The 23,905-nt window shown below is 42.7% G+C and overlaps 1 protein-coding gene across 3 annotated transcripts in view; it reads right to left on the bottom strand.

Annotated features, from left to right (window-relative positions):
- The window catches only part of LOC132099088 (GRAM domain-containing protein 4-like), a 129,538-nt gene that overhangs the window by 30,828 nt on the left and 74,805 nt on the right, over positions 1–23,905 (bottom strand). For 2 of the 3 annotated variants that reach the window (XM_059505529.1, XM_059505530.1), the window contains one exon: positions 18,343–18,451. In XM_059505529.1, coding sequence (XP_059361512.1) covers positions 18,343–18,451 — 109 coding nt within the window. Of the gene's footprint in view, positions 1–18,342; positions 18,452–18,542; positions 18,724–23,905 lie in introns of those variants that run through there. The other variant, XM_059505531.1, reaches the window with a different exon arrangement.

Genomic DNA, 23,905 nt, shown 5'->3' with positions numbered 1-23,905 from the left:
TGCCGCAGCAGTGTCTGCTCCCGCAGGAGCTTTTCCGTATCCCCCAATGCCGCAGCAGTGTATGCTCCCGCAGGAGCCTTTTCGCATTTCTACACTGCCGCAGCAGTATCAGCTCCCGCAGGAGCCTTTCCGTATTCTCCAATGCCACAGCAGTGTCAGCTTCAGCAGGAGCCTTTCCATATTTCCTCACCGCCGCAGCAGTGCCAGCTCCCCCAAGAGCCTTTTTCATATTATCCTCACTGCCGCAGCAGTGTATGCTCCCGCAGGAGCCTTTTCGATCTTCCCAACTGCCGCAATAATCGCATCTCCAGCGGGAGTTCCCATCTCTCTCTTTCAAGTGGACGCTTCCACAGAAGTCAAATAGACACTGCCGTAACATTTATACACCAAAGGACGCCCAGCACCCATATAACATTTAAGCACAGCTTTTTGGGGGGGATGTTAATTTGCGTATCTGGCTGCTGTCCCGTCCTAATTGCTTTTTGGGGAGCACTTGGGCTAAGCCGAACTCCGAGCTCAGACCCCTCTCCCCGGACGGGGGGGGGGGGGGGGGGGTGGGGGGGGTTGGTGCCCCAGGCTCGGGAGTCTTGCCGGGCTCGGAGCTCTCCCCCTGGACAGCATGCCAAATACGCATAACCTTTATTTAATTATAAGTAAATGCGAACTCGTGAAGTGACGTTTCACAAACGAATTTCGGGAGGAGTGTGCACGGATAATTAACACGGCCAGTTCATCATCATCAGCAATTACACTGTTTACCAATCAGCTCGAGAAAACGCCTATAAATAATCAAATACATCCTACCTACCTACCTTCGTTATCTCTCGACTTTCAGAATCCCTCTGCCACCCCGATCTCGCACCTACAGCCAAGTTTCTACCCCAGCTCAGGTAGAAAAACTCAGGGGAGCACTTGGGCTAAGCCGAACTCCGAGTTCAGACCCCTCTCCCCGGACGGGGGGGGTTGCCCCGGACTCGGGAGTCTTGCCGGGCTAGGAGCTCTCCCCCCGGACAGCACGCCAAATACGCATAACCTTTATTTAATTATAAGTAAATGCAAACTCGTGAATGGTTCTTCTAGGTTGTCTTTATTTAAACGTTTACCATTAGTTTTTTTTTTTTGTAACATCATTTTCAATTAAATGACTTGACCTATCATGCATGGAGCTCTCTGGCTTCCATACAGTTTAGAGTGGCTGGCGGATATTAGGTGTTGGGAGTCAATCCTAATATCAAACCTTCGACCCTTGCAGGGTGTCTAGGTGTTTCACCTACTCAGGAAAGAGTGGAAGGAGAAGGATAGGTAAAAGAAGAACAAAACAAAACAAAGCTGCTGTGGGTTTTCCTAGCATGGCTTCCAACTACTATTGAGCTAGGATGTCATGTGCAGCTAGTGTGTCATGTACCTTAACTTCGTGTCAGGTGTTCTACCTATTGTGAGGATGGCTGCACATTTCTTCATGGTGGGTATTTGTAACTTTGTTACGCTAAAAGTTGCATATTCTACCTGTGGGAAGAATATGTTTGTTGAATGTAGTAGTTAATGAAGTAGATGTGGTTACCTCTGGGTGTAGATAATGTTGTGTGTGTTAATGGTGTAGTGCACGTGTGGTCAGATCTGTTCAAGTCTGTGTTGGTTCCCCCTTTTTCTGAAGACTGGCTCTCTGCATCCTTGGCTTGGATGAGGGCATGTCCATGGTCTAATGGGGGTCAGTCCAGCAAGGCAGGAAGTTCTTTAGCCGACAGTCGGAGGCAGTTTGGCATGGCTGTGTGAAGCTGGGTTGCAAAACTTTGTCTCCTATGTCGCATTCTTCTTGTGGTGCCTTCTGGCTGTAACAGACTTTCTGACCTTCTGTGCTCTGGTGGTTGCTGTTGCACAGACAGGGAATGTGGTTCTTGGAGTTGGAGTTCATTTGACAGTTTGTTAGTGACTGAGGTAATGTCCATTAGTACCTCAGATTTTTCATCAACGGTTGGCCGTGAAAGACCCGTTTGTTCCGGGTCGTTGTTGAACAGGTGCTTGTCATCTCTAATGTGGTGCACCAGGTGATCACCAGCCTTCCGTTGTCGCTGGTCACAGCGAGCACGACTCAACTTTGTGGTCATATGCATGTAAATGGTCTTGAAGGAACTCTCTCAGTTGTTTCATGACTTGTTCCATGTCTTCTGATGGTAAGCTGTCATGTTCTTGTGCATACTCAGCACAGTGCATGTCTGAGTGGTGCTGAGGTGGGTTTTGTTGTCGCTTACCCACACAAGTTGCTCTTGGATGAGTCAGGTGATTACCTTTGGATGTCTGGTTAGGTTTCCAGATGTTCTTATCCTTTTGGTTTCTTGATAAGCCTGGCTGGTCCCATGGGTTTTTCCAGCGGTTGGGCTGAAAACGGTTGTGGACATGGGTGTCATGTTCTCTGTGCTCTTGATGGAAGACTCTAGTTTTGTGATGCCACTGGGTGTCGTCCAGTGCAAGGCTTGAGTCTTTGTTAACAGAGTTGAAGAGTGTGGAGGTTCTGTTACCTTTCTTTGAGGCCATCTTCTGCTTTTTATAGGCCTTTTGTGTTAGGTAATGCAACTGTTGGATGGTCATGGAGCATGAACAGGCCATGACGCCTAGATTGTGGCTGACTCCAGGGTGCAGATTCTTTAGGAAGAGGGTTTTGAAGTTCACACTTCAAGGTCAGGCTTGTTGTGTGCACCAAAGTAGGCTTGTCGGAGTCGGTTGTAGTAAGCTTGTGGAGTCTCTTGTCGACCCTGTTTGGTTTCCAAGGCAGTTAACAGTCCATTTTCAGACTCTGGGTCTGTAAACTCTTTAATCAGGACCTCACGAAGTCGCTGGTAGTTTGACTTTGTTTGACTGGGCTGTCGATCTAGAAAGTTTCGTACCTCGGGACTGGATGTGGCTCTAAGGAGGTATAACCAGTCTCTGTCAGTCACATGAGGTCTCACTTCCAGATGAAATTCGATATCTTGCAGGTAAGCCTGGATGTCGGGGCTCTCTGTGGAGTCCGGGTTGAACCTGCTGATGTTTTCAGACAGCTTGTTGAGGTCTTTGATGGTAATCCCGTGTGCAGCTCCAAGGTCTTGGACGGGAGGTTTTCTTTCGTTGGCAGGAAAGGGTTGTGTGGCGAAGGCAGGTGAGGTTTTGGGTTGTGGCCCTTCGCTCCTTTCATCATATGCCAGTTGTTGGACGTGGGACTCTACTCTGCTCAGCAGTGACGAGGCTAACAGATGTTTCTCTTTCCTGGGCTCTTTTTTCTGCTCATAAGTATATTAGAGTTCTTTTCTGACCATGTAGAGCTCATCGTTGGTATCATCTAGTTGTTGGGTCAGATTGTCCATTTCAGATCTGTACCTTTCAAGGTGGTCTTTCAAAGCACTGATTTCAGAATTCTTGTTTCTGATGTCTATCTTGGCATTCTCTAGTAGCTGTTCGGCATACTGGAGTCTGTTTAACAGGTCTTTCTGAGCAGCCGTTGTATGTTGCTGGTCGAGCTGAGCTGCTGCCAGGGCTGCTAGGAGCTTCATAACTTGTTCCGTTGTTTCCTGCTCCCTCTCGCTGGGTGCTTTGAGTTGATCTTGAACTTTCACTTCCAGCTTGTCTATGCGACGTTGAGCACGCGTCAGCTCCTCTCTAAGGTGGGTGATGTGCTTGTCGCTCAGTTTCAGCTGTGTTGTGAAGGCATAGCTTAGGGAGCTGGTGATCTTGACTAGCTCCTCGTGGTTGTTGTTCTGGCTTAAATCTTGTGTCAGGAATCTTCTCAGGATTAGGATTATTATTAAAAATAATAACAGTTCAAATGTCTTTGGAGTGAGGCTGTCTGTCATGCCTCTCAACCAAGTGTTCACATCATCCCCATGGGCAATGGGGTCTGCAGTCTGTTGCATGTTGGCACGCTAGGTAGAAGAGAGACTGACACAGATCTGTGTGGAGTAAAAGCCTATGTGTTGCGGGACAACTAAGTGTTGTATCAGTGATTGTGAACCACTAGTGAAGTGTGGTGATGATTGTGTTGGTCTCAGGGTGTCTAAGTAGACTAGAGATGCGAAGACTGTAACTCTAATGAGGAAGAGGAAAAGAGAGAAAGAGGTGAAAAACAAATTCAATGACAAGCAAAAATTTATGTTTTTCAAATTAGGAAAATAATTTTTTTCCAAATAAATGTTATCATAAAGGTAAACAATATTATATTTCTTGTTTTGGACAAAAGAATACAATAATAATTCTCATATCTCTTTTCTTAGTCTGACAGGATTGACACCGTACACCTTACAGTTGGACCGCTCACGAGGGAGGCTGCGAAGGCGCCAGTTGTTCAACACGTATCTCTATTAAATTGATCTCAATGTTGGATGAGATGCTAAAACTTGGATTGCGTTTCCAAATGTAGGGAGGTTAGGAAGAACAAAGGAGAGGTTGATTACAATCAAATTCATAAGGATGATTCGTCTTCTTTGACACGATTGTGTATTTCATTCACTTAGAATTGATTGATGGTTCTTACATGTCCCTACAAATGTTAAAAGTGAAGAGGAAAGGAAAGGAGAGAGAGGACGGAGACAGTAAGTCTCAGTAGCGGTTATCTCAACTACGAGGAGAGCGTTGTTTTAGTTGCTGCACAACTAATCAAACAAAATAAACTTTAAGTGAAAGAGATTTGTCTTCCTAATTTATTTGAACTCGTAGTGAGGGATAACAATATCTCCTTTTAGGGCTCAGGTGTGTCGTTCCTAAGCTACGATACACAAAGTCAAGAAATGGTAAGAAAAAGTAAAATTAAAAAAAATAATAAATGGGCAAAATATGCAAAAATGAAATTAAATAGAGGAAATCAATAAGTAAAACAATAGTGGTTAAGTGTATAACCAAAACAGGAAGAGGGGTAAAACGCAATCAAATAAGTAAAGGTCTGAATAGCATATATTCAGATGGGTAATAAATAAATTAGGTAGAATAAGTTTACTTAAACTTTCAAAGTTCAAGGCTTATTCATTCCTAAATTAATTAGGCCCAAAAAGAGAATACTAGAAATAAAGGATCATATGAAATGATCTGAGAGGGAAATTTTGAATGATTCAAAATAAATTGAATGTTTCAATTAAATTTCAATTTGACAATTAATAATTGTGAGTCGGTATATTTCCCTTTCTAGTAAAATGAAAATAAGTGGTATAGTGAGAAAAGAGAGCAATAAGTGAGAGAAAGAGACCAACAAGTGTTAGTTAAGATGTTTAAAGGGTTAAATCACGTCAGCGTTGCACAAACACACACTATTTAACCACTGGATGTTAATGCTAACGGCTAACCTTTGAGGCTAGTGGATTTAGCATAGACTTCAATGTAAATAAAACGGTTTCGTTAGCTTAGCAACACCATGGAGTTTGTTTACGCTAGTGTCGAAGTTGCTCCAGAAGTATGTTAAGGCTTCCGTGTCACGGTCGTCACTGTGGCAACCAAAACACACTCTAGTGGATTAACGTTAGCACATGAATCGTTGCATTGGACGTACAGTTAAACATGTAACATGAAATGTCGGCTCATTTCAACACTGTACAAATAACAACACCGCTTTTAGTTGGTTTTGCGATGTGGCACTTAAACGCTCAGTTCGTATAGAGTTAAATTTATCTTAATTCAATTAGCAGCTTCCTGTTGTAGTTAAGGGAACACAGTGATAGCGATATGAATCTCCGTGCCAGTTTTTCTGGACACAAACACAAAAGGTTCCCTTCGCTGTTGGTACACAGTTAAAATTTACTTGATCAAGCTTTTAGAACACTCCCATTCAAATTACACTCGGAAACACGCAGTGTTACGCGAGATTGCATTCACTCTGTGAACGGACACAGACAGGCAAACATTATTCTCTAATGTTTAACTAAGGAGAGTCAAATATCAAATTTGATTCGGCAGTGGAACACGCACTAACAATCAAACTATGAATACTGAGGCTTTGATACATAGATTGAGGAATACGCTCAAAACTATTCTTTATTCACCGATTTATTTCCCTTTGAATCACAGCATTTTAGCTCCGTTCAGCGAACGTGCACATGTATATATATTATATTTAAAACCCCAATTTTTTATATTACAATGATGAAAAAGTTGTTTAAATCACTTATTCACGACTCACTCATAAACCTACTACACTTGTTTCATCACTGGATGAATCAGCGTTTTTGAACGATTCTCTTGAATGAAAAATTCATTCATTGACAAATACATTGTTAAGACACTTGTCGCCACCTAGTCGTGAAACAGTGCAATCGATACGAACGTTATTTGAAGCGCAGCAATTTCAAAAGGGGATTTGTTATATTTTGATCGCTGCCATTGTTTATATCTGAACTATAAACTTTATCCCAATATTTCTGTGATGACTGTAAGACAGAAATAATACTGTGTAGTTGAAAAGACAGTTTGTGAAGATATTTCTTCACCAAACATGGTAACTGCTCTCTCTGTGTCAGCGGCAGTGCGAGCACAGATTTGAATGATCCGGTAAGACTTTGTCAAAGGTTTAAAACAGACTCGGGGAATCGTTGTCTTTTAGAAATGAGATCGAGAGGGTGTCTGAATCGAGATCGCAGTCTTTTAACGATTAATCGTGCAGCTCTACTAGTGGTGTTAATGTTGAAAGCTGTTCTGTGGAAGAGTTGATTGGTTATCTTGCTTGGGACTTGTGGCACAGAATGTTTTATGACTTCCTGTTGCCTTACTGAGGAATTCAGCTCGTGTTTCAACCACAGCCCTGATCGACTCTTTAATTTGTCTGGTTCGAGTCAGATCGGCTACACATTTTAGTCTAAGGAGATTAAACTTCATATTCATATTCATTTTTCATATACGTTTACAACAGCCCTTACAAAATATGACTGTTGCTGTGGTACAGTAACGATATTGTGGTAATAACGTACAGGGTTAGTTCACCCTAAAATGAACATTTTGTCATCATTTATTTACTCTCACATTGTTCCAAACCCATAGGCTTTTATTCAATTTCAGAACAAAAAGACATTTTTAATAAAACCTGAGATAGATTTATGACTCCAAAAACAGGGATGCATTAAACTGAGCGTGCAAAAGTGAAGATATTTTGAGAATAAAGAATTGTTGTTTTGTTTTTGCACCCAAAAACATTTTTAGAGCCTTTAAGACCTAAATGGATGAACAGAAATGTCTCAGGTTTCTAAAAAAGTATCTTTATTTGTGTTCCAAAGAATAGCAAAAGACTTATGAGTTATGAATAACATGAAGATGAGTAAATTTTCATTTTTAGATTCAACTAACCATAAAATATATACTGTGCTACTGAATGATTATTATACTTAATTGAATACCCTTGTATTTCTATGGTACATATTCAAAATAATAAGAATAATAAAAATAATTTGATCAAAGAGTTTTCTAAATGAGCAAACAGCATGCAGGGGTCAATTCCCAGGATGCACTGTTCTCTGAAATCCTCAACACGTAAGTGCATCACAAATTTATCTTTTAATTTAAGATAATAACTAGGGATGGGCGTGTTCCCTTAAGGTTGGTGGAGAGCTCCTGCCTCAAGTGGAGGAGTTCAAGTATCTTGGGGTTCACGAGTGAGGGAAGGATGGAGCGGGAGATTTACAGGTGGCTAGGTGCAGCTTCTGCAGTGATGCGGTCAATGTACCTGTCTGTCGTGGTGAAGAAGGAGCTGAGCTGCAAGGCGAAGCTCTCAATTTACTGGTCAATCTACGTTCCTAATCTCACCTATGGTCATGAGCTGTGGGTCATGACCGAAAGGACAAGATCCCGGATACAGGTGGCCGAAATGAGCTTTCTCCGCAGGGTGGCTGGGCGCTCCTTTAGAGATATGGTGAGGAGCTCTGCCACTCAGGAGGAGCTCAGAGTAGAGCCGCTGCTCCACCACATCGAGAGGAGCCAGCTGAGGTGGCTCAGGCATCTGTTCCGGATGCCTCCTGGACGCCTTCCTGGGAAGGTGTTTCGGGCATGTCCCACCGGGAGGAGGCCCCGGGGAAGAACGAGGACACGCTGCAGGGACTATGTCTCTCGGCTGGCCTAGGAACGCCTCGGTATCCCCCCGGAAGAGCTGGAGGAAGTGTCTAGGGAGAGGGAAGTCTGGGCATCCCTGCTTAGACTGCTGCCCCCGCGACTCGGCCCCGGATAAGCAGAAGAAGATGGATGGATGGGTGGATACCACATAATTTGTTTTCGATATGATACTGATACTTTCAATGCCCAGTATCGTCGATATTCATACTGATATGATACTTCTAAACCAGGGTGACCATATAAGCCATTTTCCCAGGACGCGTCCTTGCCAAGATTTTTATATTACCTAAAATATCCAGATTTTGGCTGTTTGTGCTGTGCAGATCAATCATCGTATGACATTCATAAGAGCTATAGAGAGCAGAGCAGACGGCTCCTTATGCATTAAAATCACTCTCTTGGTACTTTGGTGTCATACAATGATCGGTGCGCAGCGACGCTTCAAGTTGAATGCATGAAACACCTAACATGTACGTGTATTTGCATTGCTTTGATCGTTCTCTGTAGATCTCACCTTCTCACACACCACGATTGGTTGATTATGTACCATACCTGCATGTTATTGGTCAAACTACTTTAGATGTTTTAGGCAATATAGAAATCCTGGCAAGGACACACCCTGGGAAAATGGCTCATATGGTCACCCTATCTAAACTGAACTTATAGATTATGAAATGTATTTAATTATTATGAGTACAAAGGGTAATAATACCTACTTAACTGTATATTTGAAATGCAATTTAACATTCAATATGCCTTAATTGCAACTCATTAGGTTATATTTTTGTTTGCACATGGTTAAATTATGTTTACTGTAGGGGTAACCAAGGAAATCTACAAATACTATAGTTAAACTATGTTCATTTTAGTGTATGTTTTATATTAAACGAGTGTATGTTTTATATTAACAAGTCAGAATAGAATATGAGTAATATGAACTTTTAACATTGAAATTTAAATAAATGTACTGCACAAACTAGGGTACAATTTCAATTGGTTTATTGTGAAACCAGGGCCTGGTGCTGGGAGCTCTTTGTTGCCATGTAACGCTAGCAACAGACGCATCCCTCACCGGTTGGGTTGCGGTCATGAGTGGCCACCCTGCCCGCGGTCTGTGGAGTGGTCGCCATCTGACATGGCACATCAATTGCCTAGAGATGCTAGCGGTCTATCGAGCATTGAAACATTTCCTCCCAGAACTGAGGGATCACCATGTGTTGGTGCGCACCGACAACACATCGGTGGTCTCTTGTATCGATCACCGGGGGGTCTGCGTTCACGCCCCTTGTACAAGCTGGCACACCAGATCCTTCTGTGGTCCCAGGACAAACTCCTCTCGCTCAGAGCAGTGTATATTCCTGGGAGATTGAATGTGGGAGCAGACATACTGTCGAGACAGGGGCAGAGGCCCGGTGAATGGAAACTTCACACCGAGGTGGTGAAGCAGATATGGAGAGTGTTTGGCACAGCACAGGTGGACCTCTTTGCAACTCAGGAGACGTCGCAATGTCCCCTCTGGTTCTCTCTAGTTCATCCAGTTCCCCTGGGACTGGACGCTATGGTACAGACCTGGCCGAGGCTTCGTCTGAACGCATTTACTCCTATCGCTCTGCTCCCGGGAGTTCTGGCGAGAGTACGCCGGGACGGGGTCCGTCTGTTATTAGTAGCCCCGTTCTGGCCATGCCGACTATGGTTTGTAGATCTAGTCTCGCTCCTCAACGGCTCTCTATGGGAGATACCGATCAGGACAGACCTACTCTCACAGGCAAAGGGCACGATAATTCACCCTCACCCGGAGTTGTGGAAACTGTGGGTGTGGCCCCTGAGGGGGCACAGCTCATAGAATCCGTTCTCTCAACCCTCCTCCAATCCAGAGCTCCCTCTACGAGGAAACTGTACGCCCTGAGGTGGAAACTCTTCACCTCATGGTGCAGAGACCGCCAGCTTGACCTTGTTAACTGCCCAGTTGGTACAGTTCTGTAGTTTCTACAAGCTAGGCTCTCTGCGGGATTAACTCACTCCACCTTAATGGTGTACGTGGCGGCCATAGATGCTTACCATGTCCCTTTCAATGATCAGTCAATGGGTAGACACCCCCTAGTTACACGTTTCCTCTGCAGTGCGCTGAGGCTGAGGCCTCCAGTACGGTCCCGTGTTCCCCCTTGGGACTTGGTTGTGGTTTTAGAGGCTCTTTGTAAAGCTCCATTTGAGCCGATACATGATATCCTCAGATAGTCATCTGACACTTAAGACTGCCCTGTTACTGGGTATCACCTCGCTAAAGAGAGTTGGAGATCTTCAGGCTCTTTCGGTGGCTCCTACTTACCTAGACTTTGCCCCTGGTATGGCCAAAGCATTTTTATACCCTCGAGCGGGTTTTGTTCCTAAGGTTCGCTCTGTTACACCACAACCTATAGTACTGCCGGCCTTCTGCCCTCCTCCCTTTCGGGAGCCAGACTAGGAAAAGCTAAATTGTATGTGTCCAGTGCAAGCACTGGACCCATACGTCCACAGAGCTGCCCTGTGGAGAAAATCAGACCAATTGCTTGTCTGCTACGGTCCTCCTAAAAAGTTGTTGGATAGTCGAAGCTATCAATGTATCCTATGAGTCCTCTGGTCTGGTCAGGTGTGTCCCTCTTGGACATCTGCAATGCTGCAGGGTCCACGCCCTCTACATTTGTAAGATTTTATGACCTAGATATGCGAGCCACTCTGGGCTCTTCTGTTCTCTCGTCTTAGCTGTGCTCTTCGGATACACACTAGGCGGGATTTGGAAGTCTGGCAGCGTGGGCACATCGTTCCCCAAAGCGTTCGATACAGCTCGAGTTCCTGAAAAGGAACGTCTCAAGGTTATGAATGTAACCCTGGTTCCTTGAATGAACGACGCTGCGTCGCATAGCCATATTTCCGGCACCCCTGTCGGCGCTTTCTTCCCTACTCAAAGCTGAAGCCAGCTGCGCGGCACGTGCTTTTATAGCTTCCTGGTCACTACGTCACCCCGCCCGTGACGTCACGCCCTTCCATTGGACAGATTGCACACGATATTCAGAGTCGGTCTCGTCAGGGACGTTCCACAAAGCGTTCGACGCAGCGTCTCGTTCCTTCAAGGAACCAGGGTTACATTCGTAACCTTGAGTTTTTTTTCCTTGTTCTGGGCTGCCTTTTCCAAAAACATAAATGTTTTCTTATTATAGGCTACTCTTGGGAAACGCAGCTCTATTTAAATACACTATCAGAAGTGAGTGAACACTCTCTGTAATTGATTGATTCTTCCTTGCAACATTTGTGTGTTCAGATGAGCAGGAAAATCCCTTTCACACAATTATTTGCTAACATGGGTTATTCATCTAATTTAAGGCATATTGTAAGCATTATTTATTTATTTTTTATAAACAAAATCACTGGTAAATAAAAACACCTTAGTATCGATAATTTTTATTTGAGCATTGATACTTAAATATGAGTATCGATATATCAATACTTCAGGATCGATTTGCCCATCCCTAATAACAACTACACTGTCTGTGAACCAGAGGTGTGGACTCGAGTCTTAAGACTTAAGACTCGACTCGACAAAATGTACAAAGACTTGCAACTCTACTTGGACTTTAACCTCAATGACTCGTGACTTCACTTGGACTTGCGCCTTTTGACTCGAGAAGACTTGCTACTTCCCATGAAAACCTGGGGGGGAAAATGTTCACACGACCGCGCCGCTCTCAGTGTATCTGCATTTGTGGAAAAAATGTATGCATGCAGAGAGCACGCGCGCTCAGTGTTGGGAGTAACGGCGTTTAAGTATAATGACGTTACTAACGGAGTTTAATTTTCAGTAACGGAGTAATCTAATTAATTACTTTTCCCATCGTTGCAACGCCGTTATCTTTACTGAGAATGTAAAGTGTCGCGTTACTACAATTTGGTTGAATAAAGCGCGAGGTGTCATGCTTTGGCTAGTGGCTACACATAAGCTGGCTTACACCGTTGCAAATCCGATGATGATTGGCTGGGTGTGCGGTGCCCTGCTCACGCTGTTTCACTGCACGCTCTGACAACCACTAAACATAAAAGCATCAGCGATAATCGCGTTCTCGAACTGGAAGTACCGGGAATTAAAGGCGAGAATGTTTCTGTAACATGCACGGTATGCCCAGGAAAAGACTTTATTCGCGCGTGAAATTAACTTCACAACAGACGCGAATTCGCGTCATGGGGGCTTCTGCCAGTTGAGTTCACGCAGCATTTTCAACCACCATTTTAATTCAGATAATTTTCTAAATATTACTGTTATCGTGTCATGAAATGTAGTTTTAAAAGTATTTCATGCAAGAATGTAGTTGTTTTAAACTCAAATCTCTGATTTTTTTGAGGTTGTCGTCTTTGCGTCTTTGCATTAACTTAACATTGAAATCACTTGCGCCAGACGCTCTATTCGCGTCTGGTGTGAACGCACCATAAGAGTTGGATAGTGTTCTGTTTATTGTGCAGTAACTTTAGGCCTAATATACAGTTACAGAGATTTGCACTAATGGCCAGGTTTCCCTTTGTTTCTTTTTATCCAAGTTTAAATTTGTTTGTCTTAATTTTGTACTTGAATTTTATTTTCAATATTTATTTTTTATATGTTTTTATTTCTATGCATATCATATGGCAGGCTGCAATCTATTGAGTTCAAATAAATACAACATTTTCTAAAATACTTAGTGTTTTTATTCTTCAATCAGTTAATATAAACATCTTATATATTGAAGATGTTATAGGATGTAATACTGACACCCTGATGAAGGCATATAGCCACAACGCGTAGATGTACCTCTCACCAAAAGAGTTTTAACGTTTAAAGCCAGTGATGCAATAAAGGTTTTTTAACTTTTCACTATACAATTCGAGTGCCTTGGAGTTTTAGTTCTCGATACCAAAGATAGTTTCGTTTGGCTATAAAAATTATGAGGTAGTTGACAAAAAACGAGTTGCAATTTGCAAAACATGCGGGTCGAAGATTACAGATGGAGCTGCCACAACGTCCAACTTTGTTCAACACCAGAAGTTGCACAAAGAAAGGTAAGTTTTGAACGAATGCTAAGCACCTTATCGGATGTACTATACTGTATCAACGAGACAGTAAACGCACGTCTCCCTTGCTGGTTCATGCTAACAAAAAATAGGGATTTTTGAGGTACATGAGTGTAGCACACTCAGATGGAAAACCTCGCCAACATGTCAATGTCGGTTTTAAAGTACCATTTCTACCTTGCTGCTCTAGATGGATAAACACAAATGTATATCTCAGTCTCTCCAACACATGAGACAAAAACAGGCCATTGTTCTAGTGCAATTTGCTGTTGAAATACAAGCATTTTTTGTGAAAATTAAAATGTTCAGTTTTTTACCGTATTTGATTAATGTCATTGTATAAAAAGAGGTTTAAATGAATACAAATCTTACAGACATACATGATTTGTATAAATTTTATTTCTGTGGTAAGAGGACTTGAAATGACTTGAAACTAAAATGGTAGGACTTTGGACTCGACTTGAAACTTGTTGGCTTTGACTTTTGACTCGACTCGGGACTTGCCTCGTCTTTGACTCGACTTGACTCGGGACTTGAGGGCAAAGACTTGAGACTTACTTGTGACTTGCATAACAAGGACTTTGTCCCACCTCTGCTGTGAACTCATATAAAATGTGACATGACTTTATAAAACTAGGCCAAGAAAAACATCCCAGGTTACGTATGTAACCATGGTTCCCCAAAGGGAACGAAAAGCTGTATCCGAAAACGCTATGGGAACGCCCTTCAGCGTGACCAGCTCTGAATAAGATGTATAATCATTCCCATGAATGGGCGAGACTTCATAGGCGGCTGACATAGCGACCAGGAAGCTATAAAAGCACATGAGGTGGAGCGAGCGTCAGCTGCTAGGAATGAAACGAGCTCTGGCAGGGATTCCGGAAGTATGGAATTGAGACGCAGCATCTCGTTCCTTTTGGGGAACCATGGTTACATACGTATTGTAGCGTATGGACCAGATCATGATAACACATTCATTCTAATATACAGAAAGATTTTTAATCTACTGACTGACTTCATGTAAATCACAGTTTAGAGCCAATTAGTCTGCATCAAACTGTGCCATTGACACCTTTAGGGGCCTGTCTGAGCATTACCAGGAACACCTCTACATTCCTAGCTCGGACTCATAAGCTTCAAAAGATCTTAATCAGCTCCAATGGCCAAAGCATGCAGAGGAAAAGACCTCCCGATGCTGCTCATACACACACACACACACACACACACACACACACACACACACACACACACACACTCAAACCTTCTTGCATTTAACTCAGGATTTAAGACATTCCAAATGTATACGATTTCAGTGTGTTTGTATGTTTCTCAGCTCATATTAGCATAGTTATGATTCTCTAGTCATGTTAGTTAATCTCTAAGTGACTATATTCAAGCATAAGAATGTATCTTTATGTTTCTATCTTTCTTGCATATCTTTTTTGGTACCTAATTGAGTCTCGGTTTTGCCTTAGCTAAATATCTCTACTATGTGAGCCTAAAATGCATCATACTATGTGTACCATAGTTTGGGTTACCAGATAACCAGTTCATCACGCCATTCATAAAATATGCAAATCTGGTGTCATTGAGGCAAAGAAACACTTTCCCGCTGAAACTATATGCCTTGTTATTGGTCAATCCAATCAAAAGGGGTGTTACCGGGAAACCAAATAAAACCTCTTCCACACCCAAAAAGTAAGGTTTCTCTTAACTTGCGGTTCCCTGGAGACACCCATCACCTTGGACACCTCGCGACTCACCTTCGGGGGGAAGTCCGATCTTCTGCCAGTTTTCAGCAACTTTGTGGATTCACTTCGAAGCAGTCAACTCATGGATGAAATGACGACGTTTTCACTCCTAACAGGATTCAACAGGCATCTAAGCATTACACATGCACCGGGACACTTTACTTTTACAGACCAGACACTTTACAGAACCAATGCAAGTATCCTCTTGTTAACTTTAAGATGCGCTTCTAGGCTTTGACCCCTTTTAATTAAGGTGATGAGATTCTTTGATGGTTCTTAACAGGTTTTGATTTGGTTTATGAGTAAATATTGCCATTACTTTCAACTGTCTTGCACGTAAGTGCTCTCTCTCTCTCTCTCTCTCTGCAGTGCGTTCGCTCTCTCTCTCTCTCTCTCTCTCGCTCTCTCTCTCTTTCTATCCATGCCTTCCTTACATTGGCATCTATGTTTAATGTGTGCACGTTTGTGTTTAGTCAGATGTTTCATGTTCCCCAGTAGTGTAGTTTAAAAAACATCCATATGTATTCAGACCTGGTTGTCTGTGTTCACTGCTCACAGGACGAGGTCACGTTAACGTTCCTGTTTTGTTATATGCTCTGGGAGCAATATATCAGTAGTAAAATAATTTTTCATGGCCAGAGGAATAATTTTACTTAGAGTCAATAAACGATTAGCAGTGGGCAACCTGTGGATGAACAAATCATTTTATTGTACTATTAATGCTATAATGCTACAAGTAATTCCTGAAGATGAATGTAGTTAATAATAACCTGTTATGATTAATTATGTACATCTCACTTTGAGCTAATTTGTTACATATTGGTTTAGAATTTAGGGCAACGTTTTAAATCTAGTTCTGTGAGCAGACTCAGTAACCATGGTGTGTTTCTTATGCGTGTTCATTCAAAAAAAGACTACCATCTAAACGCGTGTTTTTGTGAATGAATGTGTAGGCTATACATGCCCACGTTCCAAGCCTTAACAGTTCCCGAGTTCATCACTGAGAAACCAGCCTCTGTTAATGACTTAAGTTAACTGCAGTTTATAACATTTGACCCTGTAAAACGGCTAAACCTTTTATAGAGAGTCTCAATACAATTTTAACTGGCTTAAATTGAGCGAAGAACCCTTCTTTTAGAGTGAAGATAGCGAGCGTTGTTCCTCGTGTATCTTAAAATTAAGGGCTTAAGTTATGTATAGCTAGATTGATGCCATACAAATAGACTATAACTCCCTTGGGTTTAACCATTAGCGTAGCTAACTAATGTTTGCCCTCTCGCCAATTCACAGAGCAAAATTAATCTTAGAATACTGCAGGTCAGTGTTGGATTAATGATAACTGGGAGTCTTAAAATCTCAATCAAAATTGTTGCAACAACCGCATAAGTCAGGGAACTACACTGCGACCAAAATGGTCGCATATTCGACCTTTTGATATGACATTGCAAGCCTAATTTATATGAGGTCGCAAATGTATCACTGATTATTTTTGTACCTACCTTATGTTTTAGGCATTATGCTTAAGATTTACTATGAGCATTTATTAAAACAGAAATGTGTGTTTTAAAAATACGTTTTATAACCTGCTCTGAGCATTCAACACATCAAGTTGGCTTCAGCCCCACGATGCGGGAAAGCTGAACTGAGTAGCTGGTGACTCGCGCGCTGTGTTCGGTGCGCACGAGAGAGCCGCGTCTCACGAACAGCAACTCTGAACCGAGCTCTCCTCAGGATGTTCGCGTCCCCCTGCTCCTGAACGAACAAATACAAATCGCAGTTTAAACAAACAGAAAAGGATGCGAAAGAGCTCAATTCAGCACCGCGGTGTTCTGGTGTTCAGGGCGCACGCAGAGACGTCTTCTTGTTTTTGTACCGACAACAAATACATACTAAATATGTCAAAATATCCGTCTTGGAAAGTGTGCTCGAAAAGTCTGTGGTTATGTCTTAAGTGAAAGTAAAGAGTTGGAAATAAATCGGATGTGTATCATTATAATGGATGCATGGTCTCTTAAAGTGACCGCGCCTAATTTACTAGCTCTGCTGTCAGGGGCGTAGACATCTTTTCAGAAGTGAGGGGGGCAGAAATCACACACACACACTAACAAAAACACACACACACACACACACACATACATATAAAACATTACGATATAACATTTCTGTAATCTATAGAGCCTACTATAGTCAACAGTTTTTTAACAGTAAAATTTTTTATGTTTTGAAAGAAGTCTCTTCTGCTCAAGAAGCCTGCCTTTATTTCATCCAAAGTACAGCAAAAGCAGTAATATTGTGAAATATTTGTACTTTTTAAAATAACTGTTTTCTATTTGAATATATTTTAAATGTAATGTATTCCTGTGATCAAAGGTGAATTTTCAGCATCATTCCTCCAGTCTTCAATGTCACATTAATCAGAAATCATTCTAAAATGATGATTATCAATATTTAAAACAGATGAGTAAATTTTTTCAGCATTCTTTGATAGAATAGAAGGATCCACAGATCAGCATTTGTGTGAAATAAAAAGCTTTTGCAACATTATACACTATATCATTCAAAAGCTTAGTCAGTATATATATATATATTTTTGTTTTGTTAAATAAATGATAGAAATTAATACTTGTATTTAGCAAGGATTATTTAAATTGATCAAAAGTGATGATAAAGGCATCATTTTACAAGAGATTTCTATTTCAGATAAATGCTGCTCTTTTGAACTTTCTATTCATCAAAGAAACCTGAAAAAATTACTCAACTGTTTTCAACATTATCATAATAAGAGTTTTTTTTCTTTTTTTTTTAGCAGCAAATCAGAATATCAGAATTATTTCTGAATGTTTCTCTAATTTCTAGCTTTTAATTGGCTTAGAAATCTATAACTGCTGGACAATAACAAATAATAATGATTTGTTTATAGTATACTACAAACACTTTTTATCACATAATAAGGTAGAATAGTTTCTATACTGTAATAAATGCTATGTCAATTAGCACTGCATTGTTCAAATACTTTATTTATCATCTGCTGGAGATTTTTTTGGACTTGAAAAAAACAAAACCGAAAACAACTGTTTTCATACAGCGATAGCTGGACTGTTGTCCATATTAGGAGTTTCCTGATATGACTTTCTGCATGAGAGCGCCCTCCGGCTTCGAGTATGAATGAAAAACACACACACACACACACACACACACACACACACACACAAACACTGCAGGAGTGTTTAGCGCTCTGTGATGTTCATCTCGCCTTCTTGGTCCGAAAAAACATCAGGTCATGCGCAGACTATCCTGTCTCTTTGAGTTTAAATCTATATTCATTCACACCAGCTCATGAAAACCTCTATACGAACACATTTGCCTGAAAAAGTGCAGGGGGGGATACGTCCCCCGCGTAATCTACGCCCCTGTTATACTCCATATATCATACATAGAACACATGCACATAAATCTTTCCAGTACTCACGTAGGAAGTGTTTCTCCAGTAAGGCAATTTCCAAATGACCCTTGACCTCATTGAGACGTTCTGATTCGCTCCTCAGGTCTTGCATGACAGACAAAGTCCCCAAACCAGCCTAGAAAAAAACACACAGTATAATTGACAGGGATGAGTCTGAAACAAACCTCACACAAACTAATCTTTCCAATATGTGACTTACAGAATACCAGTCCTCTCCACGATGCCCTCCTCCTGTTTTAGTTCGATAAGCCTCAAACTGGAGGCTGGTCTCAGTGGCAAACGTAGACTGTAATATTTTGACTCACTGATAGCACAACAAGAACCTGCTCTGACTCCATCCCCCCACACACACACACACACACACACACACACACACATGCAGACACGACACGCAGGCTGAAAGAACACAAGATCTGCAGAAAGATGAACCGCAATGAGAGAGAGAGACAGAGAAAGTAGGTGAGCGAGAGATTAGGAGATAGGGCGGCACTGCAGAGAGACAGCAGAAAAGCAAAGATGTCTCTATAAGGGGCCAATGCGACTGACAGTGCAGGCATGCTCTCTTCTCTGACACACACACATACACATGCACGTTGGGTGTCACTGCATTAAACCTCTGACAGTAAAATGCTTGCTTTACGCAATTTGCGGCAGGATTATAGATAATCTGATTAGACATACATAAACACATAAGCAACAGTAGGGGAAATATAAAATTAGGGATGCATATGGAAGAGAAAAATGGAGTGAAATTAAGAGACTGAGAGAGACCCAGTAGAGCACAACATAGCAAAAAATATATGCAGTTAAGCAACAAAGTAGCTAAAACTCAGAGGGATTTGGTCATGGGTGCTTAGTTCTGGGCTACAGGTTTTTATTAGCCAATCAATTGCGCATTAAATGTCATGTGACCATTCACTCTGGAGCCGCAGGAACTCATAAACCATCATACATAATAACGTAATAATGCAGCCAGTCACATGTCCTTCACTAGTGACTATCCTGAGCTGTCATATCAGGCAGCAGACAAGGAAACACCAAAAAGTCTCAACAAAAAAGTCACTGATAATTCTAAAATATTTGCCACATCTACCAGTTACTACTAGAAAAAAACAATGCTATATTTGTAGAATATTCTAAACTATTTTGATATTTCCTGTAAAAACAGGCATATTCCAATGCTAGGAATCAAAATAATGTCATAAACCATTTGTTAACATTAGTTACTTACATTCATTAACATAAACTAACAATAAAAATAATTATAATGCATTTATTAATCAAAGTTAATTTATCATTTACTTATACATTATCAGAATAAAAAAAAGTTGTATCTGATAATATTAACAAAGATTAATAAATACTGTAGCAAATATTGCTCATTGTTAGTTATACTAGTTGGATGCTTGATTCTGAAAGGTTGTCGAAAATTCTAAATTGTGCAATTATTTTGAGGGAAATGCATGGCTAAAGTAGCTCCAGGCTCCAGGATTCATTACCCATAAATCAGTACTAATCAGAGTATTGCCAAATTCCGAATCATATCGAATATTGATGTATGTGTAATCGTAGTCAATGTGATGACAATATGTGACACCAAAGTGGCATACTCCAGTTTACCACTGCATAATGTCTACTGATTCATATACAATTTAAAGGGATACCACACCCTAAAATGAAAATTTTGTCATTAATCACTTTCCCCCATGTCGTTCCGACAGAGCCGGACAGTAACGGAGTACATTTACTAGAGTACAGTACTTAAGTACAATTTTGAGGGATCTGTACTTTTTTTACAGTATAATTTTTGGGGAGTACTCATGACTTTACTCAAGTACATTTGAGAGGCAAAAATTGTACAGTACTCTTTACTCCGCTAAATTTCTATCCATAACCGTAAATACCTGTTACTTCTTCGGCCCCGTCCACATGGAGATGGAGCTTACCCCAATCTGATCTTTTTTTCTTCATCTCAAGAAATATCCATGTTCACATGACACCACAAAAAGATGTAGTATTCATGCCAGACCAGCAGGTGGCGCTGTAATTCTGCCACAGAGATACACTTAAAACTGAGACATGGACTATGCTCATAAACCTTGCGTGTGGTACACAAACAAACATGGAAAAATGTTTTAATGCTAGTTAACAAAAAGACAATCGTTCAGTGTTTGTTCATGTTTTTGTTGCTGTTACGTGATGTAGTGGTGTCTGATTAGGGGGGAGACGTGGGCTGATGACGTCATCGTTTCAGAAACTATACGGCTTCACCGTCCACACGAGAACGCAAAGGCGGCGTTTTCAAATTTATCCACTCTGGGACCCGGTTTCAAAAAACATCGGTTTCACTCTTCCAAAACGCCGGATTCTGTGTGGACGAAATGCCTATCCGATAAAAAATTTGTGCGTATTCACAGAAATGCGTCTCTGTGTGGATGGAAAAAAAGGAAAAAATAAAAATCTCAGAAACCCTTAATTTGTTGTTTCCCTCTCAAACGTGATTGGATTGTGAAGGAGCCACATTTATGTCGATATCAGCAATCACATTCAGCTTTCCGCCAATGACTTAATGACATTTGTTTATATTGAAGTACAGTACACACACACACACACACAGAGTTGTCACACATAGATTGCGTGTGTGAGAACGGTGTTATTCAGCTGAAAGTATTTTCTCCTGTCTTTGCCTGTGTGTCAATGTGAGAGGAAGGGGCTTAATACTGTCACTCAAATGAGCTGAATTTTATTTTTCCTTCTTTGTACCCTGACCTAAACACAGCTGATTAGCTGATTTTCTTTAATCATTATTATTTTCTCTTCTATGTTGCGTGTATAACATGGTCAAGTTCAGAGGTGTGTCAGAACATTGCTATATTGCCTTCTTTGCTGGTTTAGGTTTATTGATTTGATTGATGAAAAAACAGAGAAACTCACATGTACACACAATTGTTAGTTGAATTTTCTTTTCTGATATTACACATTAACCCTCTGAGGTCTAGGGGGATTTTGGGGGCCTGGAGAAGTTTTGACATGCCCTGACTTTTGTGCTTTTTCAGTTGTTTTCTAAACATACATTGCTAAAGTCTAAAAACACTGTATTCAGTACAAACTGGGCTATAATAATATGTAAATAATATGTATGTACATGAATGTGTTTTTGAGAAAACAACGTTCATGCGTGGTTAGTGAAAAACGCCTCAAGGTTACGTATGTAACCCTAGTTCCTTGAAGGAACGAGATGCTGCGTCTAGCGCTTTGGGGAACGTCCCTGACGAGACCGACTCTGAATATCGTGTGCAATCCGTCCATCGGAAAGGCGTGACGTCACGGGCGGGGTGACGTAGCGACCAGGAAGCTATAAAAGCACGTGCCGTACAGCTGGCTTCAGGTTCGAGTAGGGAAGCAAGCGCCGGCAGGGGTGCCGGGGGTATGGCTTTGCGACGCAGCGTCTCGTTCCTTCAAGGAACTAGGGTTACATACGTAACCTTGAGGCGTTCCTTTTCAGGAACTCGAGCTGCATCTAGCGCTTTGGGGAACGATGTGCCCACGCTGCCAGACTTCCAAATCCCTGCCTAGTGTGTATCCGAAGAGCACGGCTGAGGCGAGAGAACAGAAGAGCCCGGAGTGGCTCGCATATCAAGATCGTAGAATCTGACAATTTTAGAGGGCGTGGACCACCCCGCAGCGTTGCAGATGTCCAAGAGGGACACACCTGCTGAGAAGGCCTTAGAGGCCGCCATACCCCGAGTAGAGTGAGCCTTGGCCCCCAAAGGAGAGGAAGACCAGAGGACTCATAGGAGACGTTGATAGCCTCGACTATCCAACGACTAAGGGTCTGCTTGGTGGCAGGAGAACCCTTGTTAGAAGGACCATAGCAAACAAGCAATTGGTCTGATTTTCTCCACAGGGCAGCTCTGTGGACATATGCGTCCAGTGCTCGCACTGGACACATACAGTTTAGCTTCTCTTGGTCTGGCTCCCGAAAGGGAGGAGGACAGAAGGCCTGCAGTACGATAGGTTGTGGTGTAACAAAGGGAACTTTGGGAACATAACCCGCTCGAGGGTATAAGAATGCTTTGGCCATACCAGGGGCAAAGTCTAGGTAGGTAGGGGCCACCGAAAGGGCCTGGAGATCTCCAACTCTCTTTAGAGAGGTGATTGCCAGTAACAGGGCAGTTTTAATCGTCAGATGTCTGTCTGAGATGTCTTGTATCGGCTCGAATGGAGCCTCTAGAACCACAACCAAATCCCAGGGGGGAACACGGGACCGTACTGGAGGTCTCAGCCTCAGCGCACCGCGGAGGAAACGTGTAACTAGGGGGTGTCTACCCACTGACTGATCATTGAAAGGGACATGGAAAGCAGCTATGGCCGCCACGTACACTTTTAACTTGGAGGGGGATAACCCCGCAGAGAGCCTGGCTTGTAAAAACTCCAGAACTGTACCAACTGGACAGTTTGCTGGGTCAAGCTGGCGGTCTCTGCACCATGAAGTGAAGAGTTTCCACTTCAGGGCGTACAGTTTCCTCGTAGAGGGAGCTCTGGATTGGAGTAGGGTCTCAACAACCTCGGTTGAGAGACCAGCTGCTAACAGTTGTGCCCCCTCAGGGGCCACGCCCACAGCTTCCACAACTCCGGGCGAGGGTGAATTATCGTGCTCTGCGCCTGTGAGAGTAGGTCTGTCCTGATCGGTATCTCCCACGGAGAGCCGTCGAGGAGCGAGACTAGATCTGAGAACCATATTCGGCCCGGCCAGAACGGGGTTACTAATAACAGACGGACCCCGTCCCGGCGTACTCTCGCCAGAACTCCCGGGAGCAGAGCGATAGGGGGAAATGCGTACAGACGAAGCCTCGGCCAGGTCTGTACCATAGCGTCCAGTCCCAGAGGAGCTGGATGAACTAGAGAGAACCAGAGGGGACATTGCGATGTCTCCTGAGTCGCAAAGAGGTCCACCTGGGCTGTGCCAAATACTCTCCATATCTGCTTCACCACCTCGGGGTGAAGCATCCATTCCCCGGGCTTCGGCCCCTGCCTCGACAGTATGTCTGCTCCCACATTCAATCTCCCAGGAATATACACTGATCTGATCGAGAGGAGTTTGCCCTGGGACCACAGAAGGATCTGGTGTGCCAGCTTGTACAAGGGGCGTGAACGCAGACCCCCCTGGTGATTGATATAAGAGACCACTGATGTGTTGTCGGTGCGCACCAACACATGGTGACCTCTCAGGTCTGGGAGGAAATATTTCAATGCTCGATAGACTGCTAGCATCTCTAGGCAATTGATGTGCAATGTCAGATGGCGACCACTCCACAGACCGCGGGCAGGGTGGCCACTCATGACCGCACCCCAACCGGTGAGGGACGCGTCTGTCGCTAGCGTTACGCGGCGACAAGGAGCTCCCAGCACCGTGCCCTGATTCAAGAACCAAGGTTTCTTCCATATGTCTAAGGCACGAAGGCATTGCCGCGTGACCTTGATAACTCGAAGTGGATTTCCCCTCGGGGAAAAGCCCTTGGACTTGAGCCACCACTGTAGGGGTCTCATGTGCAGCAGGCCAAAAGGT

Source organism: Carassius carassius, chromosome 22, assembly GCF_963082965.1.
Source record: "Carassius carassius chromosome 22, fCarCar2.1, whole genome shotgun sequence".
Lineage (NCBI taxonomy): Eukaryota > Metazoa > Chordata > Actinopteri > Cypriniformes > Cyprinidae > Carassius > Carassius carassius.
This window is presented reverse-complemented; position numbering and strand designations above follow the sequence as displayed.